This window comes from Geotrypetes seraphini, chromosome 17, assembly GCF_902459505.1.
Source record: "Geotrypetes seraphini chromosome 17, aGeoSer1.1, whole genome shotgun sequence".
Taxonomy (NCBI): Eukaryota; Metazoa; Chordata; class Amphibia; order Gymnophiona; family Dermophiidae; genus Geotrypetes; species Geotrypetes seraphini.
In genome coordinates, this window is record NC_047100.1 from 25,297,815 (window position 1) to 25,325,032 (window position 27,218).

The following is a 27,218-nucleotide window of genomic DNA, read 5'->3' on the forward strand; positions in this document are numbered from 1 at the left end:
TAACTTGCACTAAAGTCTTCATTGGTCAGGTTTTTTATCTCAAATCTTATTAATTAATTTATTTTTATTTAGTTTTCAAAATAACTTAAGAGATAATACTCATCTCATTATCAGAGCATAGCAGGGGTTCTTCAGGTGAAGAACCCCTGCTATGCTCTGATAATGAGATGAGTATTATCTCTTAAGTTATTTTGAAAACTAAATAAAAATAAATTAATTAATAAGATTTGAGATAAAAAACCTGACCAATGAAGACTTTAGTGCAAGTTATACTGTGAATGAAGTCTTTCTCACAGTTTGTACTGCTGAGGTCATAAACGAATGTAGTAACTCTAATTGAGGCTTAGTTTTTGATGATTCTTGGCTATAAAATAAGCCAGGTGAATACCTAGCAGGGCCTCCGCGTGTGCGGATCGCCGGACTTGATGGACCGAAGGTCTGATCCGGAGATGGCGCTTCTTATGTTCTTATGTTCTTATTGTCTGAGAAGACTTGGATTGCCTTTTCTTCTTGGGCACTGCCCAGGGCTCACAGAGCTAACCATATCGCTCTTAGCTCCAAGTGACTGATCTATTACTTCCTCTGAGATAGGAACCACTGCCCTTGATGCGGGTGTCCCTCGCAACAAGCTCCCCCAGCCTAAAAGGCTGGCATCTGTCATCAGATCCAACTACTGAGAGATGTATAGCAGCATTCCTCTGTTCAAGGACTATATGGCTCCAGCCACCAATCCAGGCTGTTCCATGGTTTTGCCCAATCATGGCAGTGGAAGGTCCAGGGCGTCCACTTGTGGAGACCACCTTGAGAGGAGTGATTCCTGAAGCAGGCACAAGTGCGTTCTTGCCCAGGGAACCACATCTATTGTGGCTACCATAGATCCCAGTATTTGAAAGATACTGCCAAGATGTGGAGGTCTGCAGGCTGTAAAGCTCCCAAATTTGCCTCAAGAGCTTCATTTTGTGTGCTTCCAGAAGAAGACCCTGTTTTGTGCCATCTCAAAATAAATTCCCAGGTATTCCAGGGACTGAGTCAGGATCAATTGACTCTTCCTGAAATTTGACTACCTAGCCTAGTGTCTGCAAGAGCTGAACCACTTGCTCTACCGCCGTCACTCCCTCATCCCTTGAGGTTGCTTTTATGAGCCAATCATCCAGGTAACGATGCACCTGAATTCCCTCCTTGCGGAGGTGTGCTGCCACAACAACCATCACCTTGGTAAAGGTTTGAGGAGCTGTTGCTAGGCCAAAGGAAAGAGCAGAGAATTAGAAATGTTTGTCCAGAATATGGAACCTCAAGAATTTTCTGTGACCTGGAAAGATGGGAAGGAGAAATTAGGTTCTTACCTGCTAATTTACTTTCTTTTAGCTTCTCCAGACCAGTAGAGGTTAACTTTACGAATGGGTATATATCTAATCATGACCAGCAGGTGGAGACTGAAAAACAAAACTTTGGGACAGTATATCCTAGCCCCTCCTCTCTATTTCCCTCAGTCTGCCGAATAGCCAAGCAGAACCAAGAACTGGAAAAACAACAGAGAAAAAAAACAATACTCCGAAAGGAGTAACAAATAACATACCCAAAATGCTGTTGGAAAATGCAGAGGAGAAATTCCCGAAGGAAGAATGTCCCCACAGCTCGCCAGCTAAGCCAGTCGAGCCACAGCCGCTGTTCTTCAATTCTCCCCGGCCCTAGAAAAATACTAGAACCCGCAGCAAAAACCAAAAACTGCCCGCGCAACAGCCCCAACAACAACAACAACAGACAGGGTGGGGACCTCTACTGGTCTGGAGAAGCTAAAAGAAAGTAAATTAGCAGGTAAGAACCTAATTTCTCCTTCTTTAGCACTCTCCAGACCAGTAGAGGTTAACTTTACGAATGGGACGTACCAAAGCAGTCCCTCTCACGGGCGGGACCCCCGAAGGGCCGATACCAGTACACGCTCACCGAACACCGCGTCCCGACGCGCCTGCACATCAACCCGATAATGACGAACAAAGGAATGCAAGGAGGACCAAACCGCAGCCTTACAAATATCCACTGGAGGCACGAGCGACGACTCAGCCCAAGAAGCCGCCTGACCCCGAATGGAATGAGCCTTGAGAAACTCCGGAACAGGCTGCTGTTTCAGAAGATAAGCGGAAGCAATCGTCTCCTTGATCCAGCGCGCAATAGTAGCCTTAGAAGCGCCAGCTCCCCGACGAGGACCCGCCAGGAGGACAAAGAGATGATCGGACTTCCGGAATTCCTGGGTCTGCTGCACATAAGAGCGAAGGACCCGACCAACATCCAACTTGCGCAGCTGCCGTTGCTCAGAAGAGCCCTCCCGACCACCCAAGACCGGGAGAACCACCGATTGATTGACATGAAAAGGAGAAACAACCTTCGGCAGAAAGGAAGGAACAGGCCGCAAGACGACCCGCTCCCTAGAAAACTCCAAGAAGGGAGCCCTACAAGAGAAAGCCTGCAGCTCAGAAACACGCCTAGCAGAAGTAATGGCCACCAAAAAGACCGCCTTCAAAGTAAGGTCCTTCAAAGAACAGTCGTCCAAGGGCTCGAAAGGCGGACGCACCAAAACAGAGAGAACCAGATTAAGATCCCAAGAGGGAACCGAGGGCCGTAGGGGAGGCCTAAGCAACTTGGCCGCCCGCAAAAACCGAATCACATCAGGAAGAGCCGATAAACGCTGACCTGACACCAACCCTCGAAAAGCCGACAGGGCCGCAAGATGAACCCGGAGAGAAGACCAAGCCAGGCCTCTATCCAGGCCATCCTGCAAGAACTCCAGAATGTTAGGCAGAGAAGCGCGAAAAGAGGACACTCCCCGCGCCCGACACCATTCCTCAAAGAGACGCCAAACCCGCACATAAGCCCGAGAGGTAGAAAGCCTCCGGGACCCCAACAGTGTAGAGATCACCTTGTCTGAATATCCCTTCTTGCTAAGGCGACCCCTTTCAAGAGCCACGCCGTAAGACAGAAGGGAGACGGGTCGAACATGGGAATGGGACCCTGCATCAGAAGGTCGTCCGAGAGAGGCAGAGGAAGAGGATCCGCTACCAGGTGCCTCACCAGATCCGCATACCACGGACGGCGAGGCCAATCCGGCGCCACCAGCACCACCAAACCCGAATGGTGAACAATGCGAAGAAGCACTCTGCCCACCAGCGGCCAAGGAGGTAACACATACAACAGCCCCTCCGTTGGCCACTGCTGGACCAGAGCATCCAGACCCTCGGCCAGACCGTCCCTGCGACGACTGAAGAAGCGGGGCACTTTGGCGTTGCCACCCGTGGCCATCAGGTCCATCAGGGGCTGCCCCCAAGCCTGCACTATCAACTGAAACGCCTCGGCGCCGAGACACCACTCTCCTGGATCTAGGAAGTGACGACTGAGGAAGTCTGCCTGAACATTTTCTACTCCGGCTATATGAGAGGCCGAGAGGTCCAGCAGATGGGATTCCGCCCAAACCATGAGCAGAGCCGCCTCCTGCGCCACCTGAGTGCTCTTGGTGCCCCCCTGACGATTGACATAAGCCACCGCCGTGGCATTGTCCGACAGCACTCTGACCGACTTGCCCAGCAACAGGGAGTGGAAAGCCAACAGCGCCAGACGGACCGCTCTGGTCTCCAACACGTTGATCGACCAGGCGGCCTCCTCCGCGGACCAGGTGCCCTGAGCTGAGTGACCCAAACACTGAGCCCCCCAACCCAGGAGACTCGCATCCGTCAGGAGCACCGTCCACTGCGGGAGATCCAGACCCACCCCCTGAACTAGGTGAGGGGTCTGGAGCCACCAATGCAGACTGCAGCGCGCCAAGCCTCGCAGGGGAACCGGAACATCCATCCCGTGCCTCTGGGGAGACCACCTCCGGAGCAGAGCATACTGGAGAGGACGCATGTGGGCCCGCGCCCACCTCACCACGTCCAGGGACGCTGCCATCGACCCCAAGACCTGGAGGAAATCTCGCGCCCGAGGACACCGGGACGCCAAAAGCAGGCGAATCTGAGATTGCAATTTGCTCACCCGGCCCTCTGGGAGGAAGACCTTCCCCAAGGAGGTGTCGAACAGCACCCCTAGGTACTCCAGACGCTGAGCCGTTTTTTTTTTTTTTTGAAGTGCTCATTGCTCCATACGCGACCTAGCTGTAAAAAAGTGCCGGTTAGTTGAAAAATACAGTAAAATACAGTTTTCTTAAAGGGATACAACCCTCCAGACCAGCACTACCTCAGGATTTTTTTTTTTTTTTTTACAGAACAGACTCCACAGGCTCTCAAAGCAATATGCCTTGCTTGATTTAGGGGGCAAGGCTTACTGCTGAGGCTCCTCTAAAAAAATGTGGGGAGGTGGAGGAAGTGGGGGGAGGGACCCCGCTCGTGACCCGCCGGGTTTGACACCCCCGAGGTCGGACGAACCCCCAAACAGAGTCCGCCCAAGCTCCGTCCGGCTAAAAACAGGGACAATAAACCCCCTAAACAAATTCCAACAGCCCTACCAAGGGAGATGGGTACAGATCACTCAACACCTGCTGGAGACTGAAAGAAGACTGAGGGAAATAGAGAGGAGGGGCTAGGATATACTGTCCCAAAGTTTTGTTTTTCAGTCTCCACCTGCTGGTCATGATTAGATATATACCCATTCGTAAAGTTAACCTCTACTGGTCTGGAGAGTGCTAAAGAATATGCAAGTATGTCTCTGTGAGATCCAGAGAGGCAAGGTATTCCACCGGCACAACCAAGGCAATGGCTGACCGCACCATTTCCATGCAGAGGTAGGGAATCTAAGGGCTGCGTTGACCAACTTTAGATCCAGAATCAGTCTCCAGTCTTCTAAGTCACTTTTGGGCACAATGAAGTATATGGAGTATCTTCCCAAGCCTCATTCTCCTTGTGGTGTGGGCTCTATGGATCCTAGAGCAATGAGCCTCTGAACCGTCGCCTGCACCCGGGCTGCTTTTTCTGGCTTCCCTTCCGAAGTGGTAAAGAGGTCCGAGAGGGGCCAGTAGAATTCTAGCTTGTATCCCTCTCCGAGATTCAGGGCTGCCACCTGATCGTGGTCAGCCCCTCCCAGCTGAGATGACCCTGAATGAGAAATTAAACGCATGAACTCTGAACCTTCGTCCTTGAGTCCACCAGAGCTTGGGTTCCAGAGAAATCAGCATAGCTCTTTGGGGTGGACCCTGTGCCTTTAGCTAAAAATCCTGATGCTACCTTCTCCGAGGCCGCTTTTAAAACCTAAAAAGGCTTTATACATCATGTGTATGAATTCAGAAGCAAACCACTAGCCAGGTTGCCCAGAGGGTCTTGGCAGGGACTCCCGCAGTGGCTTTTGGTGTTTACCAGCACATGGCTGTGCTTCAATGGAGATGCCAAGTCCGCTTTCTCCGGCTCTTGCCAGAATTTCTGGCCCCAAAAATGCTCCCACTGAGCAGTCCTGTTGCACAAGAAAATATACTAGTTAGCAAGAGGATTTTCATAGAAGTCAGGCTGTTCTGCAAGGGACTAAAAGGAAGATGACCTTCAGAATCTTTGGCCTCAATCTGATGTTCAACAAAGCCATATTAAGTAAAAAGATGTTTAATGTAAATTGATTATGCTTTCTCCATTTGTAATAGTTATTGTTATAAGACCAAAAGATAAGCAGCAGTGCACTATGGTGATAAGCATTTAGATTAAAAAAAAAAAGCCTTAAATGCTGCTACAATTGTCACTGATAACTTTGTACATAGCAACAGTGATGAAAGTAGCTAAGTCTCATGAGAGCCTGTTTTCTACTTCCAGTAACCCACTACGATCCTGAGCAACCTAGGCAAGCATCTGGCGATATAATTACTTCCAGAAAACCTTCAGTTCGATTAAAACCAATTTCACAATAAGTACCTTTCAGTGTTTTGGAGAGATTTGGCCTCGTTCGTTCTTCAATTGAGGCTACTGTCTGTAAAAGAGAACATTTTATTTTAAACCAATGTTCGATCAAGCACAGGCATGACACATTGTACTTTGCATTGCTCACCTGTAAATAAAGTGTTTTATTCTTCCCATCCAAAGTTGCTGTGATAGCTGGAGATTTCATCTGCCTGTGAAATATAGAAAATGTTGGCAGAAAAGGACCACTTGATTCAACCACATTGTGGTCCAACAAATCTAATTGGGACTGCGATCCCCTTTAATCAAATTAGAACACTGGGTTTAGATGAAATTACCCCTTTCTTATAAACTGGATAAGTGGTTATAATAATAAGTTTTGAAATGCAGTTGAAAAATAATTTTTAAAAAATATGGACAATTTATAGGAACAAGCTGCCTTAATCCCTATGGCGGGCTCCATCTCTGTAAGTGTTCAAGGCCCAGTTAAAAGCCCACTTCTTCAAGAGTGCTTTCATCTTGTAATTCTTCTCGCCTTGGGTTCTGCATCCCCAACCCTATATGTCATGTCTGTCTCTCCAAGTTAGATTGTAAGCTCTTCTGAGCAGGGACCATCTATAAATGTCATAATGTACAGTGCTATACAAGTGATTAGTAGTAGTGGTAGAGCTGGCAGGCGACTCAAGGGGAAGAATGGGTAAGGTTTCTCAGGGAGAGGTTAAGTTTGAAGTAGTGGGGCTATGGTTTTGGTTTCTGCAGAAAACGCACAGGCATTTTTGGCCACAACCCAAACCATAGGTCTGGTTTCAGTGCTGAATCTGAAACTAAACCACGGTCAAGCCTCTATTCCAGCAGTTCACATTCTTTGACCCTCCAGCCCCCTTCCTCCAGAGTTTTTCCAAGAATCATTTAAATCTACTGTTAACACTAAGTCATTGTTCTACCAACAAACAAAAGTTTATATGTAACGAATGAATTGCTAGCAAATACATTTCAAACAAAAGTATAAGTTTAAATGGTAAAATACTTACAATGAAGTATTATTTGTCAAATAATCTATAACCTCCTGAAGTTTAGCCGATGGTGAAAACTCTATATTTTGAGGGAGCTGGCTACAAGCTGAACAATTATCCTACAAAAAAAATTTAGAAGGAATTTAAACCAAATTAGCAAATAACAGCAGTCTGCGCAAATAGCCCAGCTAGTCGGCTAAATTATTTCAGTCCACACTCCCACGAACATAGCCCAGCTCCCAGATACAGAAGGCAGGCTGGCTGCCTGTAGGATAGCAATCTTTTCCCACATGAATAAAAATTAGTTTTGTTTTCACAGCGTCTAGCGCAATTCGTCTTTCTGTTCCAGCATTTCTGTGAACCTGCATTGTATCAGCGAAGTGTCCCCCGATGAAGGTGTTTTAAATGCTGAAACTGGGATCCTTGGGACCTGTTGCTTCTAATAAAGACTTTTAAAGTTGTTAAGACATCCACCTTGCCTTTTTTGTTGTTTTGTCATGTTCTGACACTCGGACAAACAGTAGCATGTTGTCTGTCAGTTCTAAATCACACGGAGTACAAATGAGCAGGGTGCAGATAGGGAGTCACTCCAAGCCCATCTGCAATCAAGGACAGGCTAAGACAGGGGTCTCAAAGCCCCTCCTTGAGGGCCGCAATCCAGTCAGGTTTTCAGGATTTCCCCAATGAATATGCATGAGATCAATGTACATGCATTGCTTTCAATGCATATTCATTGGGGAAATCCTGAAAACCCGACTGGATTGTGGCCCTCAAGGAGGGACTTTGAGACCCCTGGGCTAAGACAATCCTAGTTTTCTTTTGGGATTTTGTTTATAAATTGCACACTGAATTTAATAACTTTCCTAAACAATAGACAAAAAACTCCCCCAAACAAATGAATAAAACAACACATGACTGGCCTAGCAATCAGTGGTTGTGCTGCAAGCTTCCAAGCAAAGGATATGGTTTCAGTTCCCAGATCTGCTGTTCCATTTTCTGGGTCAGCCAAGAGTACACATGTACTGGGGCCTGGGTAGAGCTGCTGTCTGTGACACCTAGCCAAAGAACATTGCAATTGGATGGCAACAAATACAGTAAAATAAGGGGAAAAAAATACTTTCTTGTCAAGTTGCTTTCAAAAGCTTACCTTAAAACTGTTTGAGAAAAGAATTACACTCAATAATATTAGAAAAAAAATACAGAATCCCAATTCTTCCCCCCTTATTCACATCAATAAATGTGACACTTTATTTATGAAGCATTGTATGTATCCTAGTCAAATTCACAGGAATGTAAAGGTTCTGAACATCTATTTTATTCGGTGCACATTTTTAATTAAAAAAAATTATTTTGTTATGCATTAGAACTATACATTTATAGGAGACAATTGAACATTACCAGAAAGTCTAGTCCCCAAGCTACTGAGACCCAATACTCTGAAGCCATGGCTTCCTGACATAGTCTCGAGAGACTACGGGAACTCACAGCAGCCATTTCCTCATGGCGATCTGCACGGGGCAGGAGCGTAGGAAGATCACTCCTGCCCCGGAAGCCCTCTAGACCACCAGGTAAGGCCGAGAAGGCGGCAGGGAAGAAAAAAATATGGGTTATTTTAAAATTAAGACTGCTATTTTTATTTTCCCCCTCCCCAGAAAAAAATTGCGATTATATGAAACCGCAAATGGAGAAACCGCGAATGGGGAGGGAGAAGTGTACTATGAAGTGCACATTAGATGCCATATGCTGACTGGGTACAATTTTTGAACTCTAGTATATTCTCAAATGGACACTTCCAAAACTAAAGCAACCCAAAGTCTCACATCCCCATCCCTCTTTAGCGATACTGACCTTTCTTTCAGCTTCAAATGTGTATGTGTACAGTCCATCCACATCATTGAAAACCAAGTAATTGTTGAGAGGAATGTATGCACTGTGAATAAAAATATATAGACAGTATTTTCACCTGTAATCCTATGCCTCTAAAGATGTATTCAACTGAGCTGAAAAATACAAAGCACAGTACCTTGTGGCTATTTTAAAAACTTCGGTGGCACATACAGCTGGAAAAAGAATAAAAATGCATTGCTTTTGTTGTAAGAAAACCGGTGAGACACAACATACATTGCTTTAACGTTTGAGTTGGGTTTATTTCCTGCGTTTTTGTCAATTTTATAAACTGTGATTAATTTCTACAATATTTATGTGTGCTATAATCTAACCTGTGGACTCCAACTGAGTGTGTTTTGAGATTGTTATTTATATTTAGTTTAGTCCTTTGGATTTTCACATGCCAGTCAAGGTTGCCATTTCTTGTCTTTCAGGATTACCTGCAATAACAGCATTTGTAGAAGCCACAGCCGGAATGATTCGTTTTACCACACCTGCAGAGAAATGAAATTATATTCTAATTACAAACAATACAACATGATTAACTCTTTCACAGGGCAGAAGATTTGTATTCTGTGTCTCCATAAAAAAAAACTACAAAGAGTATCCCCTTATCCCACTATCTTACAACTCCTCAAGTCCCGACTCCTCCAGAACCGCCCAAAGGTATAAACTAGCCTTCCCTTCTCTACACGGCATTCACTATGCAGGTAAACTGGGAAAATCCCTTCTCTTCAAAATCACAGGACTTTGGAACGACCTCACCATCCCGCTGCGGAACCTGGGTTCCCTCCAATTATTCCGCAAACAACTGAAAACTTGGCTTTTCACCAAATTGTAATTCTATCCTCCCCCCTTTTTCTTCCCTTCTACATATAAGTTCATGTAAACCTTTCCTTCTCTACCTATATTTTTAAGTTCTTGTAAACCGTGTCGAGCTTCATATTTGTGGAGATGATGCGGTATATAAACTTAAGGTTTAGATTAGATTAAATTAGATTAAAGAGTGGCAGAAATTAAGCCTTCCTTGCTGATGCAGGTACTTACACCTGCTTTCTCAACAGAAAGACACAGAATAGCACATTTTTGGTCCCAGTATAAGTATATCTTATGTGCTAATTTTCTTTCCTTGATTCCCTCCAATCTAGTCCCGGCATTTGAGTTTACATTCTCCTGCCAACAGATGAAGACTAAGGGTTTCTTTCATGAAGGTGCGCTAGCGTTTTTGGCGCATGCACCAGATTAGTGCACGCTAGCCGAAAAACTACCACCTGCTTAAGAGGCAGTAGCGGCATTTTAGCATTAAGGCCCTAACGCACCTTTGTAAAAGGAGCCCTAAGAATTGCTGAACTAGTCGCATCATCTTTTAAGCATCCTGTGTAGGCCCCCAATAGTTGGTATTTCAATAACAATGCTGAAAAGAGACCAGAGATTCCCCATAACTCCCAGGAACAAGACACAGCCCTGGTGAAGAAACCAAGGCCAGACTCAACTGCAAAATATAAACAAAATAAAAAGGAATAAAAAATCTTCAGACTACATAAAAAAGGTACAGTAATTTGAAGCAGAATCTAATTTCTCCTTCCTTATTGTCCCACCAGACTAGTGCAGATATTATGAGAATATCAATGCAGTAATCCTCAAGGGCAGGAAACATACCATTACTCAAAATCTTAACCCAAAATTTGCATTCTGCAAAGCCTAGGGTTACCATACATCTGTGAAAACCCGGACATGTCCTCTTTTTAGAGGGGAGATGAGCCATAGGATGGAAAAATGGAGGAAGGGAGGGGAACATGAGCCATAGGATGGAAAAATGGAGGGAGGGGAGCATGAGCCATAGGATGGAAAAATGGAGGGAGGGAGGGGAACATGAGCCATAGGATGGAAAAATGGAGGGAGGGAGGGAGGGAGGGAAGCATGAGCCATAGGATGGAAAAATGGAGGGAGGGAGGGAGGGGAATATGAGCCATAGGATGGAAAAAATGGAAGGACGGAGGGGAACTTGAGCCATAGGATGGAAAAATGGAGGAAGGGAGGGGAACATGAGCCATAGGATGGAAAAATGGAGGGAGTGAGGGAAAGAGATGCTGAGGTGAGGGAGGAAAAATTGGGTGTCTGAGTGAGAGGAAAAGAGATGGTGCACATGGGGAGATGAAAAAAAAGAGAATTGTTGGGCATAGGGAGGGAGGGAGAATTATTGGACATGGTGGTGGGAGAGGAGTGAGGCAGAGATGCACGGGGAAGAGAGAGATGAAGAGGAGTAACGTTGGATGGATGGAAAGGGATGCACGAGGGGCCTCAAGAAGGTGGGAAGAATACTTAGATCTGAATTACATACAAATTCAACTTAAGAATGGTTTAAAAAAACGGAACCCGTTCTTAACCCGGGGACTGCCTGTAGTTAAACACAGCATGACTTCCCTATCCCATACCAGCTGAACTGTGGTGCAAAAATTCTGATCCAGTAATCTAACCACACAGCACTGCACTCTCGCTGATACAAGAATGTCTTACCTTGTGTAAGTCTATATGTGACTCCTGTAATATTGAACTGTGATGCTCTTTTTAACGACTGCTGGAAAATCCACTGAATATGATCTGGGTCATCGCCATCTAATGAAACACCTTCTGTAAAAAGAAACATGAATAAAAAAAAACCCCAATTACTGTATTGTTAACTGCCCAACCAACACCAATTCTATTCTGTTGTGGCCAGAAATATTTTTGTTACTGAAAATAAGAATGAAAATTTTAGGTCATTCATTTTGGAGAACTAGAACAAAAATTATTATTTTTTGTAAGAATAAAAACTGGTTAAGAATAAAAAAAAAAAAAAAGCTATAGACTTGGAAAAGAATAAAAACTAAAATTATTAAATTCCCTTTAATAATTTTTTTTCTTTTTACAAAACACGCTGCTCTTTTGCATCTCCCTGAGACCTCAGATGCCGGCAACCACACACATATGCTCAGTTAAGTGTCAACACAGGTCAGGAAAACATAGCAGATTGCAGAGGGAGAAGAGGCTCTCAATCAGGTTTACAATTTTTTTTAACACAATCCATCATTCAATCAAGCTAATCTATTTAGGTACCACAGTTTCAAACAATGGCCGTCTATAATAATCTGCCTACAGGAAATCAACCAACAGACACTGTGTGCATCCTACAAAAATGTTCATTACACAGTCATGGGACTTGAGATTCTGTTTGTCTTTTGGATCAAAGCAACACCTGAGTCCTAAATGAATATTTCAAACAAGAGACTGCAATCCAAAAATCATTTCAAAACTGCATCTTCATTGTAAACACAAAAGGACATATTGTATATAGTATATTACTATAATCACAGAACTCAAAAAAATGTATCGTTGAAAAAACATCAGTTACTACCGTGAGGGCAAAGAAAAGTCATTGCAAGAAAAGTGGATGACATGTATAGAGCTATCAGGGGACTATACTGAAAAATAAAATAATCCTATCACGTGACTCTTTAAAGTTCCTCATGAGAGGCTCCTGAGAAATTTAAAGAGTCATGGGGACCATTGGCGATTTATTCTAATGATCAGACATCTTAAACACCAAATATTGAATAAGATAAGGGGGTGGGATTTTGAAGGATTATAATTGACAATTGTTATTAATTGGTATATGGGTGGGAGGGGGGGCTTCTTCTATAAGAATTTATTTGAAGTAACATAAATTGGTATCTGGGAGGGTTGTTATTATCATTAATGCTGTTACTATCAGATGTACATTGCAATATTCTTTGCTGTAAACCGCCTAGAAGTCGCAAGATTGTTGGCGGTATATAAGAATAAAGTTATTATTATTATTATATAATTATTTATTTGAAATAATATAAATGTCAAGTGATGATTTAAGGTCTTTCTGATTGATTGTTGTACACTTGTAATTTTTTGAAAATGAATAAAGATATTAAAAAAAAAAGAGTCATGACAAAGTTCAGTTGTGGATTAGGAATTGGTTATCGGATAGAAAACAGAGGGTAGGGTTACATTGTCATTTTTTTGAATGGAGGAGAGTAAACAGTAGAGTGCCGTAGGGATCTGTAGTGGGACCAGTGCTATTTAACTTATATATAAATGATATGGAAATTGGAACAAGTAAGGTGGAATTTTGAACTGAGGCAAAAATAGAGTCAGCACACATTTTTGCTGTCTTTGCCTCATCATCTCTTCCCCTTTCATTCCATAATTGTAATGTATTCCACTATTCATGCTAAACTCGAGCATCATCATCCTTCACCTTAGCCTGCTCGTTGTGTTTGACCTGATTAAGGAAGCGCAGCTTCCAAAAAACTGGTCAGGAAATGCACTGAATTACTTTAACAGAAAGCATCTATTCTGGTTTGCCGGCCTTTACTCACGTGATTAAAACAAACATGCTACCACATTACTTTTAAGTACTTTTGTGTAACTCATTAAACAACACATTTGATCTGTAAATATTTTTAGTTTGAAAGTCAAGATAAACGATACAACACTCTGAAAACAAATAACACCATAAACCAAAACTCAGGATAAAAGCGTCTACTGCGTGGTTTCTTCGCAGAGACTAAATAAACCCAACAAGCACAACAGAGCAATGCCCACCCCCCCTCCCCACCACCACCATCCCTCCCATCCACGCACTCCAGTGTCAAAATTTCAAAGGAGCACTTCGGGCTCCATGGGACAAGCTATCCCAAACAGGAGCCCAAATGGCCCGGAATTTTCTCCAACGGCCAAGGCCACAATGCTTAACATCCAAATATTCATACTTTAACAAAGTAAACAGGTCATTTTTCCACATGGTAATGGTAGGCACTTCTGCTTGCCGCCACCATAAAAGAATGCATTTCCTAGCCAACAAAGAAACTTTTTGCAGTAACAAGGAATTACCCTTAGACAATCCCAATGAAGAGAACTGAGCAAAAAGCAGGACATTCGCCCGCAAAGGAACTCTTCTCCGCATGATCGTCTGTAAATGAAGACCAGCAAATGACCAAAAGTTTTGCAGTCTATCGCAAGACCAGAACATATGAAATAAGCCAGCTGGTGACGAATGGCATTTAGGACAGCTGGCATGAAAAGCAAACCCTGCAACATATGCCCTATAGGGGGAGATGTAAAGTCGTAACAAGAATTTATAATGCAGAACCACTGAGCGAGTCAAGCGTGGAAGATGTTTCATAAGAAGACGCACGCCATCACCAGTGAGCAAAACAACACATTTAAATGCAAACTATTTTTTTAGAAAATGGTTATTTTTTGTTAGGATACAGTTATTACCTCCAAAAGGTTGCTCTTTGGGCCACTGTAATATCCTGACATACTCAATACAGTGCTCTGGTAGTCTGGGCATTGACGCAATAGTGCACATAGGAAAATTGATCTGTGAAAGCAGAGAAAGAGAACGACAATTTTGTGACACGGGGCTAGTTCTGGTTCTTTTATTTCTGTTATCCATTCGTGAACCATTTAGGTAAAGGCGGAATAGAAAAACTTGTTAAGATAAGATTAAATTCTATGAACGACGATTCTGGTTACCTGAGGTGGGTAAAGTTCAAGTGTGCATTCAACACAAGCCGTCATTCCAGGGAGAATGACCCGAGAGTTGCCTTTAAAACCTTCGGTTCCGCCATCTATCAAAGGAATTAGGGAGCTTGGATCTAGCACGCCATCTTCATAATTTAAAAGTGACATCTGGCAAAGCAAATAATAAACAGAGTTAAATTCCAAGAGAATACCTTATAAATGTTCTTTTTCACTGACTTATCGCGCCACTTTGTTCGTCTCCAGCCATTTTCAGCTATCTGCTCAAAGACAAGTACACTATTCTTCTATCTGTGCACTCTACATCATCTGGACCCCTGAGGAAGGCGTGTTTGCCGAAACACAGACCGTGTAGGGTCCGGTTGGACTATCACATATGTACTATAGACCTATACTTGTATTTTAATGTTTTTATTGCAAAGAGTGAATAATAAATAATCATTCAGAACATCTACATCCACAGTCTTTTGTTGGAATGTATCTACACACTTTAGCTGATATGGTTTTGGTCACTAAGATAAGGTCCTCATATCTTATTCAACTGTACATATAATCTTAAGGGGTGAAGGGATAGAGTGCAGCAGCTAATTCACCCAATACCTCTGCACTGACCCTATACATCTGGCAGCTATGAAAGCACTAAAGTCTGATGCCCATAGGTTCTATGCTAGACATGCAGTAATTTTTAGACTGCAACAACCACCATCCTATGAAATAAAGACCACACAGGGGAATGGAGTTCCAGAATGATCACAATCAGAATGCTGTGCTCTGGTAACCATCTGGCAAAAATACCTAATTCTATTCAATACTTAGATTTTCCTATTGGATTGATTCCAACACCACACTAATGATCATAGATCAGATCTGTGCACTTTCATTATAGGTTCATGTCATTCCAAAACTTAGCCCTTTGCAACTTTAACATTCTGCATGTTTAAGCTTTGAACAAGCTTGGTAAAGCCTGGACTAGGCAATTATTTCCCATGACAGATGTTGTGTTACAATTTTTGACCCCAGCTTGTTTGTCATACTAAACCTTATATATATCTCTTTACAATTATATAAAGTATCAGTCTGAATATATATATATATTTTTTACCAGCATGCCATTTATCCATCGCCTTGCAATTATAGAATCCAATCCACATACAATAATATGAAACTCTGTGAACAGAATAGAAAAAGATTTCCATAATAAACATAAAATATATTTCTAGAAATCTAGTGTTTACCAGTGATTTAAAAAAAAAAAAAATCCTAATTTCTGAGCAAAACAAAGATGATTTACCAACTCTCTCTCTTCCCCCCATTCACACAGAATGGGTCAAATTCCATAGCAGATTAGATTAGAACATTGTCAGTCATGTTCACAAAGGCATATTAGCATAATTACCCAATCAGGCTGGCTAAGGATGACACTGTTTTTTGTGTCTCATTCAAAATTGTCCCTAATTATATAGGAAATAATAAAAATTAGTTTGACATTTTGGGCTCAAAAATGCATCGTTATGCTGCCTTTTTAAGGCAGTTGATACATGAATTCAGTTCCTTAGGCTCTCCTCTAAAGACCTCACCCAAAGTAGTCTCTTAAGAATCATAATTATAGGGAAAATATAATGAAAATGAGTTTTGCCTTTCACTTCTTTACACAAGTACAATATCAGTGCATGCATACACATCACTTCAGAGCACAGTCTAGCCCAGGGGTGGGCAATGAGGGCCGCAATCCAGTTGGGTTTTTAGGAGTTCCCCAATGAATATGCATGAGATCCATTTGCATACAATGGAGGCAGTACATGCAAATAGATATCATGCATATTCATTGGGGAAATCCTGAAAACCCAACTGGATTGCGGCCCTCGTTGCCCACCCCTGGTCTAGCCTCTCAATGGGTGAAAATGTATGAACATAGCTCTCTTCATATTCATGACGGTTAGGGGCATGAATCTTTAAAAAATTGCGACTAGCTTTAGGGCCCTCACCCTGACTCCCTCTCACCTCCAAGACACCCTCCACAGCTTACCTTTGAAGCCCTGGAGATATAGCGGTGAATGAAGCGGGGCAGGAGCGATCTTCCTATGCTCCTGCCCCTATGCAGATCCACTATAAAAAATGTCTGCCTAAGTTCCCACAGCAGTCTCGCGAGACCGACGTGGGGACCCACGGCAGTCATTTTTGATCGTGGATCTGCACGGGGTAGGAGCATAGGAAGATCGCTCCTGCCCCGCTTCACTGCTACACCACCAGGGCTTCAAAGGTAAACTGTGGAGGCTGCTTGTTTGGAGACTCAAGAATAATCGAATCTGCGCATCCCAAAACCGCAAATTTGGAGGCAAACCTGTACTACATATTCTTTTAGTAGCTGTGAAAAGCAGGTGTACTTGAAAAGTGAATTCCCGAGGTTGGAATAGTGAATGTTCACTTGAACAAGCCATTCCTGATTGTCAATTCAAACAGGTCCTTCCATTAGTTCTAACATATTTGACTCCACAGCCACAGCCCCAAAAAACTATAGCACAAGCTGGCAAATTAACCACTTACGTCTATAAAAAGTGTCATCAAAATCTTGAATCTTTTTAAAGTGCCTAAGTCAAACAGTAAAGGAAAAGTGAATAATGTATTTGCAGGAAAGATTATTTGAAATATGTGAAATTCTAGGAAACTGCAGGTCCCTGGAGGAAGAGACTATTTAGGCAATTCCTCTAAAATACAGCCATAGCAATTGCTTCAAGGACCAGTCTAAAGATTTGCACTTAACAACCATTTCTACCCAGTTTGTAAAAGACACCAAATTTTACATCATGTGTACAGAATTCCAACAAAACACTGCTAATCCTACAATGTTAAATAAGGGGCTGAAAAATAACCTGATAATAATCTGGTAAGCCAACTTCCTGAATTCCACAAAATTCAATTTAAAACGTTAAAAAAGAAATTCACCTGAAAGCTAAAATGAAACCTTTATTTTCCTTGAAAGCTATGATTCTCAACCCAATCCTAGGGATACACCTATCCATTAGGTTTTCAGGATACCCAGAAATACGTATGCATGAGATAGACTTGCATACAATGGAAGAAGTGCAATACATATTCATTGTAGATCTCCTAAAAACTAAACTAAATTAAACCTTAGGCTTATATACCGCATCTTCTCTATAACAGTAGAGCTCGGCACGGTTTACAAAAATTAGAAAAGAGAACAAATGCAATGTGGATTTGGAATAGGATGGAGAGGAGCGGAATTTATAACTTTGAAAATAGCCAAGTTTTCAGATGTTTTCGCAATAGTTGGAAAGAGCCCAGATCGCGCAGTTGAGCAGGAAAATTGTTCCACAACTCAGTAGTTTGGAAAAGTAGAGACTTCCCTAATTTGCCAATGCAGATAATGCCTTTCGACGTAGGAAAGGACAATTTAAATTTTTGAGTAGATCTGGTAATGTCAGATCTTGCAGAATTCCAAGACAGGGGAATTAAAGGAGGGAGGATGCCAGGCGAGATCTTAAATGTTAAGCAGGCACATTTAAAATAAACCCTGGAAATTACTGGAAGCCAATGACGTTTTTTGCAGAAGCTGAGTGTAACTTGAGGACTGGATTGAGAACTCCTGCTTTACAGAAAAATCCATACTTTGATCAACGCCTACAGGAACTTAATTGACACCCAAATTATCATCGGACACCTAAAGGGGTCCTTTTACAAAGGTGCGTTAACGTTTTTAGCGCATGCTACGGATTAGCGCGCACTAGCCGAAAAACTATTGCCTGCTCAAGAGGCAGCGGTAACGGCTAGATCGCTATTCCGCGCGATAAGGCCCTAACGCACCTTTGTAAAAGGAGCCCCAAGTCACGGTAAGCACTACCTCAAAACATGCAAGTTTGAAATTGGCGCATGCTAACCATGTAAAAAAAATGTTTAATTTTTTGCGCAGAAGGGGTGCGTCAGGAGGCAGAGTGAATGTTTCTGTGCAGATCAGTTACCAGCTACGTTTATCACACGTGAACTGATTCTATTGCAGGATTGCTGCCTACAAAATAAGTGTTGGTAAGTGCTGACATGCTAATTTCTTTTTTTTATGTTCACACGCTAATGGCCATGAGGGAAAAAAAAAAAAATCGGCCATTTTCCAGCTGCGGTAAAAATGGCCTTAGCGTATGGGGAAAACTTGCATGGTGCGCTGAGGCCACTTTCTACCACAGCTTAGTAAAAGGATTCCAAAATCTTTATACTAGATACGTTTTAGAGAAGGCTGACAATTATATTCAGTATTCAACAATCCATCAAATGCCTGTGTTATTTAAACTATATGATATGAGTGGCAGTTAGTGCTTTATAAAAGGATACGGTACAACAAAACAATCAGGAATTCGATTATTTATGAATTCTGCAGCAATTTCTGCTTTGGGTCTTCCAACATCTTTGGCTCTACAAAAAAAAAACAACTTAAAAAGTTGTTATTATATCCAGTGTACATGTAGCTGGCTGTCATGAAATGATTTTTGCAATCTAATACAATATTACATATCTGGCGTACCTAGGGTAAGTGACAACCAAGGCGTTGCTTTTTTAACACCCCCCAATATAAAAAAAATATTTTTAGTAAATTTATATAGCCCATCCACCCTAAAGAGCTCAGAACAGGTTACAGTTTAACATTCAGTGTTACAATATAGCATTACCTAGGGTTGCAACAACCTCTCCAACCCCATGTCAGCGCTGTGGTGTAAACAAAATAAACAAGAGAGAGATTTCCTCTCTCTGTTAGGTTCCAGCTCATGCTCGCTGTCTAACACCAGCTCTGGAGGATACACATTTCAAATCTCTTTTTAACATCTTTGTGAGTGATATTGTGGAAGGGTTGCCAGGTAAGATTTACCTCTCTGCAGATGATACAAAACTCTGTAATAGGGTAGACAACCTTGATAGGGTGGATAGCATAAGGAGGGAGCTAGTTAAACCAGAATGGTCCAGAAATTGGCCGCTAAAATGCAGAATCATACATTTGGGCTACAGAAACCTGAGGCAACAGTACCGTTTAGGAGAAGTATGTCTGTGATCGAAAGAGGAAGAAGAATTGGGGTGATCATTTCTGACAATCTTAAGGTGGCCAAATAGGTAGACATTCAAAGCCAGGATGGTTGGGTGCACAAGGAGAGGAATGGCCAGCAAGAAAAAGGAAGTTATAGTGCCTCTTTATAAATCTAAATGGGTAAGGCCCCATTTAGAGTATTGTGTGCAGTTCTGGAGACTGTACTTTCAAACAGATATAACCACAATGGATTCAATCCAGAAGACAGCTATTAAAATGGTCAGTTGGTCTTCATCATGAAGCATATAGATCTCAATATGTATACTTTAGAAGAACGATGGGAGAGAGGATATGAAATATCTCTACGGCATGAATGCACAGGAGGCAGATCTCTTTCAAGAAAGCTCTGGAACAAGACGGCATAAAATGAAGTTGAAAGAGGATAGACTCAAAAGTAATCTAAGGAAATACTTCTTCAGAAAAGGGTGGCGGTTATGTAGCACAACCTCCCGGTGGAGACAAGGACTGTAACTGAAATCAAGAAAGCAAGGAACGGGCATATGAGATCTCTTAGCGGAAGGAAGAGATAGCGGATGATGTGGATGGGTAAATCGAATGGGCCACACGGGCTTTATCTGCCATCATTTTCTATGTACAAATAAATATGTCTAAATTTAATGAAAATAGCATCACTTACCGAAATAAGAATTGTCTATTCAGATTAGAAACATCTATTGTATCCATATCAATAACATGGATCTGTCTGAAGCCAGATAGGGCCTGTAATAAAAGAAAAAATAACAAACAAATCTAAATAGATCCACAGCGGTTTATTCCACATCAATACTTCATTCACTTCACTGGCTCCCTATCCGCCTTTGCATACAATTCAAACTCCTATTACTAACCTATAAGTGTATTCATTCTGCTGCCCCTCAATATCTCTCATCTCTCGAGGCAGGAAGATTTCCTTACTGTGATCAGTTTAGTGGCCACGTCTATTTAAAATGTAGGCCAACATTTTGCTGACCTATATTTCAGACACCTATCGGGGCCCTAGGGAGATGCTTAGGGCCGCTTAAGCTCACCTAAGACCACATCCGGGCGAAACCACACCCAGCCTTGGGTGAGCTTAAGTGCCTCTCTAAAACTGCGACAGATGTCTACAGCGTAGGCAGCCCGCCTCAGGTTGTTGGGGTTTTTTTTTTTAAGAAAACGTGCGGCCCGATTGGCTAGTTAAGACAATGGAAGGACGCCTACCGCTACCTACAATAATGACGTTATTTATAGAATTTGGCCCAAAATGTGTATATAGGCTTCCCAGATCACTAAAAAATGTTTACTTCCCTTTTGAACGCCATGCACTCCCTGAAGTTCCATCAGACATAAACTGTGAAGCTTGTTCTGCCATTCCCAAAAGGAAGGACTAGGCTGTGTCCATTTTTACAGAATACAATTCAGAGCCACCAATCTTACCACTCACCCTCAAATTATGCTCCCAGCCTAATACCAGATCCCAGGTCTGACAACTTAATATTTTGCCCCCAGTAAAAACTACATCAAATTATCTTCTTTAATTGCAAATTGTACTTCAAAAATACATTGGATGAAAACAAAAGTACTTATTAAGGCCCTCTTTTACTAAGCTGTGGTAGAGGGTCACTAAATGCTCCAACGCTGCTCCGATGTTCATACGAATTCTATGAGCATCAGAGCATTTAGTGCCCTGGGCTGTGGTAGAAACCTTTACCACGGCTTAGTAAAAATATGGGAGGGGGGGGAAGAGGAGAAGGTGTAAATGTGTTCAATAAAATGTTTTTCAAGATCACATAAAAATTAATACTGTATATATGTTAATACATTTTAGGGACAAGTGACTGATGGTCTTAATAGTGATCTGCTTTATTTATCTCCAGAGTAAGCATACCATCACCATTAAAAGTTGTAACAGATGTACCCGGTCAGGGAGAAAACCAGATTCGCTGCAGGCTGTGGTTCATATATTGATGCAGTCATACAATGAGGGACTATGGAGTATACATGTACAGTAATACCATCTATGAACATGTTTTAACATGTAAGTATATTGAAAATTAAAATGAAAATATGATGAGGTATGTAAGTTTTTAAAAGTTACTCATCTTCCTCCTTTGGATGAGACCTATAAGGTTTTGAAAATTCATTTAAATCTTATTTAACCTGCAAAGTATACAAATCAGAGCTTATTTTTCCCTGCTGTTCTGTTGTTGGGAGGTGAGGATTGCAATTCTGACTGTGGATTTTTAAAAAAAGATCAAATCATGGCAATACACTAATCTGAATGAAGCATACAGACTAAAAGACTGTTTTTATCAATCTGAACTCCACTTTCCTTGTCGATTTGAAAGATATCTCTGACCAGATACAAAAGAGCAAAACAGAACGAATACCATTCTAGGTCTCAAGACACAAAAAGGTAAAAGTAACGTAATTACCAGATTTTTTAGGAGTTCACATCCCAATCCGCCTGCTCCGATAACCAGAATTTTACACGTATCTAACAAAAATTGGAGAGTCTGAAAAAACATTAGAAAACTGTATTAGGCTGTTAACGTATATATAAGACAATTAGCAATAAACCTGTCGTAATCTCTATGATAGAACAATAAGGGCCATATTCTATAAACGGTGCCTACATTAGATGTCCTTATGCAGCCACCTAAGTTCGGGATCTGCACCTAATTTTTGGCTTCATCGGTCTGGTAATTGACCACACCAGTTTTCAGCAAAATTTACCCCCCCCCCCCACCACCACCACCACATTAAACAATTTAAAAGTTTGGCACCAAACTCTTAGGATGCCTAGTGATGCCAAAGTGGAGGCGCCCTACCACGCCTAAGGACACCTAACGATATGGGCATGGTTATGGGCGGAGGATAGGCATAGTTGAGTTTGGCATCCAACATTGGCACCACCAAATTAAGCGAGTGAAAAGCTGGCGTAATGGTGCAGCGCCTATCAAAGCCTAAGTTTGCTTAGGCACCACTAGGCTTGATTCTATACAACAGCACCTAGTGGTTAATCAACAACCGTGCCGAGTGGTTCCTACAATGTAGATGCCGCTAGGTGCATTTATAGAATCCGGCTCTAGATTAATATTTTATGTGAAACTTATAGCATGGAACATGTAAGCCTTCGGCTCAGGACAACCCATAATATTTTTTCTCTCTCATACACAGATAGATCATTCTAACTACTATCACAACTAAACAATTTCCAGTGCCTGCTCTACTTAAAATTGCCTTCTAACAATTAATTTGATAAAGAAAGCAATGGTTAAAAGATTTAAAATTAATGGGTTTGCAGTAAAACTTTAACTTCTAAATGTCCAATTTTTCAAAAGATAAGTTATAATGTGCAGTAAAGGTCCATTTCCAAGAGGTCATTTACTGCAAGCACAACGTCCCCAAGTGCATTCATTGTATATACGCTTATCTATTTTGCAGTTCTAAAATTTAAGCACAGTATTCAGGTACATAGAAAACGTACAATATGATCACATAGTTTTTCCCTATCTGCAACAACACTTATAGTACAAACATTGTCAAACTAAATACTTCTCACTTCAGTGCTGGGCTCGAAATCAGGGTGTGTGAAAGGTCCTGATCGCTCCAGGAACTTCTTTACATGGTTCCAGCGACCCTCCCAGTCTCCAGTGTCCCCACACCCACCATCAACAGCCATTCTGCATAGAACATAGTAAATTTAGCTGCAGCATCAGTAGGAAAATAATTCTGTCCACAAGTTTCAAGTTCAACAACTGCTGTCCTTCAGAACCTCTTTGTTCCAACAGTGAGGTAAGCAAGGAACATGACTGCACCAGAGCCGTCAAAGCAAGGCAGTTTATTCTCCAGCCTTGTTAAAGCACTCTTATGGCTGAGCAAAACATTTTAAATACAAACATATTTTGAGCTGGCTTACTTCCCTGGTCCTACTACCCTGCTGTGTGTGACAACATCACATAGGTGATCACCCCAAACTGAGCCACATGAATTTACAACCTTCTGCTACTCCATTCTGCAAAGTATAAACTAGATGCGCTCCAGAGCGACAAGGAGCCCTTTTAAAGGTTAAACTTGCTCACAGTGCACTTATGCCCAAAACTTCTTTCCCCAACCAAAAATGGCACTTTCAATTTCCCATATGCTGTCTCTAAATTTTAAAGCAAAGTGTTCCCAATAATAGCAAATAATACACACATATTTCATATCATAAACATTGTTCCTATTTAAGATTAAACCTCATACTACTTCACTTTTTAAAGTGATTATATATTTGATATGAAACACTCTCTACAAATTCTTATAAGCCTCAGTATAAAACATTCATATTCTTAAATTAAGGTCAAAGAATTTTGTATCAAGTATCTCCCAAAGTAAGGTAATGACCAATTTATTTTTTAAAACTTCCTTACACCACTATTGAAATTTCAAAACAATGATGAATACAGAACTGTAAAATGTAAGGGTTATCTTTATTTTTGAACTTGACATACCACTCTTTATACTATATGAGGGGGGTTTACAATCAAGATTTAAAATACATAAATATATCATAAAAAGGTTTCATTTCACACAGCACTCATCAACCCTCATTCCCACCTTCTCTAATGTCAATTCTTTTGTTATTTGCACATTCTGAAATAATAAGCATCATTTTTTTTTTAATTCTCATACAGCAAGGAGGCAGAAATTCTTCCAGCAATTGATGATCAAGTATCAGTGGAGAAGTTCATTTCCAGAACCAGAGAGCCACTGAATGGACGATAGAAACAAATCTATTGAGCTTGTGGCCATATGATCACCTGCTAAATGAAGATTAATGGACAAATTAGATTCAGTGTTCATGAGAACACTAAATTTTCACCATCCTATTCATGTCTTTACCCTCTGTCATTTCTCAGAGATAGGTACTGTAAAAAGCTTGCTGAAACCTGCATCCATTAGATTAACAATCTGTTGTCAGAAGTTTGCTAGGTAATTAGAAGATTGTAGGTTCTTCTTGCTCTCCCCCCTTGGTATCATGCTACAACAGAGATCCTCCCACTGGCAAAAAAGAGCATTTACTTCCTCCTCTGCTACCTTCAATCTGAAACAATGGGTTAGTGGGTCCCAGGAGACTACAAGGAAGCCCCTTGAGACAGTAAAGGTTTGTGTTTAAAGAGGATATGGAAAACTGTGCTGAAAGGAACAAAGTGCTTGCTGATAATGCTGCAGCACAGGGGGAAGAGTGTGGCCCAGTGATTAAATCTACAGCCTCAGCACCCTGAGGTTGTGGGTTCAACTCCACACTGCTCCTAGTGACCCTGGGCAAGTCACTTAATCCTCCCATCGCCCCAGGTATATTAGGAAGATTGTATGCCAACCGGGACAGACAGGGAAAGATGCTCGAGTACCTGAATAAATTAATGTAAACCATTCTGAGCTCATCTGGGAGAATAGTATGGAAAAATAAATATTCGAGGGTTGGCCAAAGATTCAGGACACTGTCAAGCAAAACTGGAACATAAGCCACACATCCCAGTGTCCAATGACACTCCTGCTTTGTTGTGACATCCTCCTTTTAGGATGTTTATAAAAAAAAAAAAAGAGAGAGCAGTTGTAATAGAAAAATAGGATAGAAAAGGCCATATTATCATCTGGCCCTCTGTTGGTGCATTATATATTCTCAGAATGAGTTATTAGTAACATAGATATAAAGGGTCTTATTCAAGGGACTAGGTAAAACAGTATTAAGAAAATTTGAACAAAAATGGATCATCTCACTACAAGAATAGCCACTCTGCAGGCAGACAAGAAATCTAGGCACCTGGAGAAAGCATCCCAGGACTGGGTGTTTGGATAAACAGTATCCATGTCAAGAATCTGAATATTTTAAATGTAAAAAACAATGCCTGTTAAGTACTGTCTGAGATGTCCTAATTCTCTCTTGTCTCATACTCAATTGTGGGATCTGTTTTAGACTTATTATTAGAATCATTCATTACAGTTTGGTTGTGCTATTATCATTTTTAACCTTGCTACACCAAGTCTTCTCACTACCTTGAAAACTATCTATAGGGTTCAAAGAGCTTGGGGCAGATTATGCTGTAAATCATTGCTTCCCCTCTGGGCTCTCATTAAGGGTAGGCAAACAAGATAATCAACTTGGGCACCATGTCATGAGAGCCAATGTTCTGCCCTTTTGAGGAATTTAAAAGGGAAGGAGGTATAAAACAACCCCCCTTACCCAGCTTCTCCTTCTAATATGCTTACTCATTTTGCCCTTCAGATATTCTTTAGAGTTTTGCTACTTCCCATGGCTATAAAATACTTACAAAAAAGAATAATAAAAGCGGTCCCCAACTTTAACTATAAAATTCTAAGCTGGGCTCTACCAACCCTTAATTTGGAAATTTCTATTTCAAAAATTATTTAATAAGAGAAAGGAAATAGCTACATTATTTTTGTTCCCTAAAATCCAGCGCTTTTTAAGCTAACTTTTGAGGTACATGCCTAATTCCAATTTTGGATACCTTGGAGTTCATGCGTTACAAAAAAAAAAAAGTATCTCTTGACTTGCAGCTCTTTTAAAACGGTAAATTGAAGGCATACTGGAAAAAAAAATCAAAGCAAACTCATGAATTACCTCATTTCTTTGTTTCTAGTATCTGGATTAAATTGATGAAATATAATAGTTTTAAATCCACAAGCAACAGCTCATGGAAAAAAGCAATTACTGAGTTTTTTTTAAATTACAGTTGGAACACATGCAATATGGAGAGGGTGGTGGATGCCTGGAATATGCTCCAGAGAGCAGTGGTGGAGAGGAAAACAATGAGAGTTAAAATCAGAAAATAATAGTAAATATTGAAGACCTAAGGCCAGTACTGGGCAGACTTGCACGGTCTGCATCTGTATTTGGCCTTTTGGTTGAAGATGGGTTGGGGAGGGCTTCGGGTTGGACAGATTAGATCAGGGGTGTCAAAGTCCCTCCTCGAGGGCCACAATCCAGTCGGGTTGTCAGGATTTTCCCAATGAATATGCATGAGATCTATTAGCATACAATGAAAGTAGTGCATGCAAATAGATCTCATCCATATTCATTGGGGAAATCCTGAAAACCCAACTGGATTGCGGTCCCCGAGGGACTTTGATACCCCTGGACTAGATGGACCATTCGGGTCTTTTATCTGCGGTCATCTACTAATATGCATCTAGCTTTAAAAAACCACATAATTATGAGCTCCACTTGAATTAAAAATAAACACAGAAAACTTGCTTTGCAGAGCCCTGCCTCGGCCTCATATTTATTTTTTTCACGTTAAAGCCTCAAGAAATAAGCTGAACCAGAAGAGCTCAGGATTATTTTTCCTCTCTTCTCTCCTATTGTAACATTACACGCATCCTACAAGGGGGGGGGGGGAGAGAATTAAACCTTCCGGGAGCAGGGCAGGAAAGTGTTATCTTTCAAAATGTTACTGTACAGGCTTAAGGCTCTTGATTTTTTGGTTTGTTTTTTTTCCTCTCTCTCAGACCTGCCAGAGCCTATTAACCCCTCCGCGCCAGCACTAACTTGTCAGCCGGCTCTTCTACTCTCCTTCTTTTCTTCTCCCTAAAAAAGACAGAGAGAATAAAAGAAGGTGTCAGTGAGACTACACCGGCAGGTGAGGAGAAAGCAGGGGTCGGTTGCAAACCAAACCCCCCACCCAAAAAAAATTATGCATCCCCGCCCGAGCCCGGGCGCCTTACAGATACTCACGGCTCTATCGCATCCGCCATATTTACTCCCACTCTTCCCACAATGCTCCGGGGGAAGGAGGCGGGGCTCTGTCAGGGTCTGGGGACGTCACA

General features: G+C 41.7%; 1 protein-coding gene across 4 annotated transcripts in view; it reads right to left on the reverse strand.

The window, feature by feature from the left end:
- The window catches only part of UBA3 (ubiquitin like modifier activating enzyme 3), a 34,784-nt gene extending 7,566 nt beyond the window's left edge, over window positions 1–27,218 (reverse strand). The window contains exons 1-17 of one of the 4 annotated variants that reach the window (XM_033926681.1): window positions 27,127–27,217; window positions 26,941–26,979; window positions 22,951–23,071; window positions 21,821–21,901; window positions 20,044–20,126; window positions 18,662–18,742; window positions 16,862–16,905; window positions 15,420–15,484; window positions 14,312–14,467; window positions 14,054–14,156; window positions 11,276–11,389; window positions 9,199–9,252; window positions 8,895–8,931; window positions 8,720–8,801; window positions 6,890–6,990; window positions 6,007–6,070; window positions 5,874–5,928 (exon numbers count right to left, since the gene is read on the reverse strand). In XM_033926681.1, the coding sequence (XP_033782572.1) occupies window positions 5,874–5,928; window positions 6,007–6,070; window positions 6,890–6,990; window positions 8,720–8,801; window positions 8,895–8,931; window positions 9,199–9,252; window positions 11,276–11,389; window positions 14,054–14,156; window positions 14,312–14,467; window positions 15,420–15,484; window positions 16,862–16,905; window positions 18,662–18,742; window positions 20,044–20,126; window positions 21,821–21,901; window positions 22,951–23,071; window positions 26,941–26,979; window positions 27,127–27,146 (1,300 nt within the window). In that variant the 5' untranslated portion in view covers window positions 27,147–27,217. Of the gene's footprint in view, window positions 1–5,873; window positions 5,929–6,006; window positions 6,071–6,889; window positions 6,991–8,719; window positions 8,802–8,894; window positions 8,932–9,198; window positions 9,253–11,275; window positions 11,390–14,053; window positions 14,157–14,311; window positions 14,468–15,419; window positions 15,485–16,861; window positions 16,906–18,661; window positions 18,743–20,043; window positions 20,127–21,820; window positions 21,902–22,950; window positions 23,072–23,987; window positions 24,194–26,902; window positions 26,980–27,126 lie in introns of those variants that run through there. The other 3 variants (XM_033926685.1, XM_033926684.1, XM_033926683.1) reach the window with 3 other exon arrangements.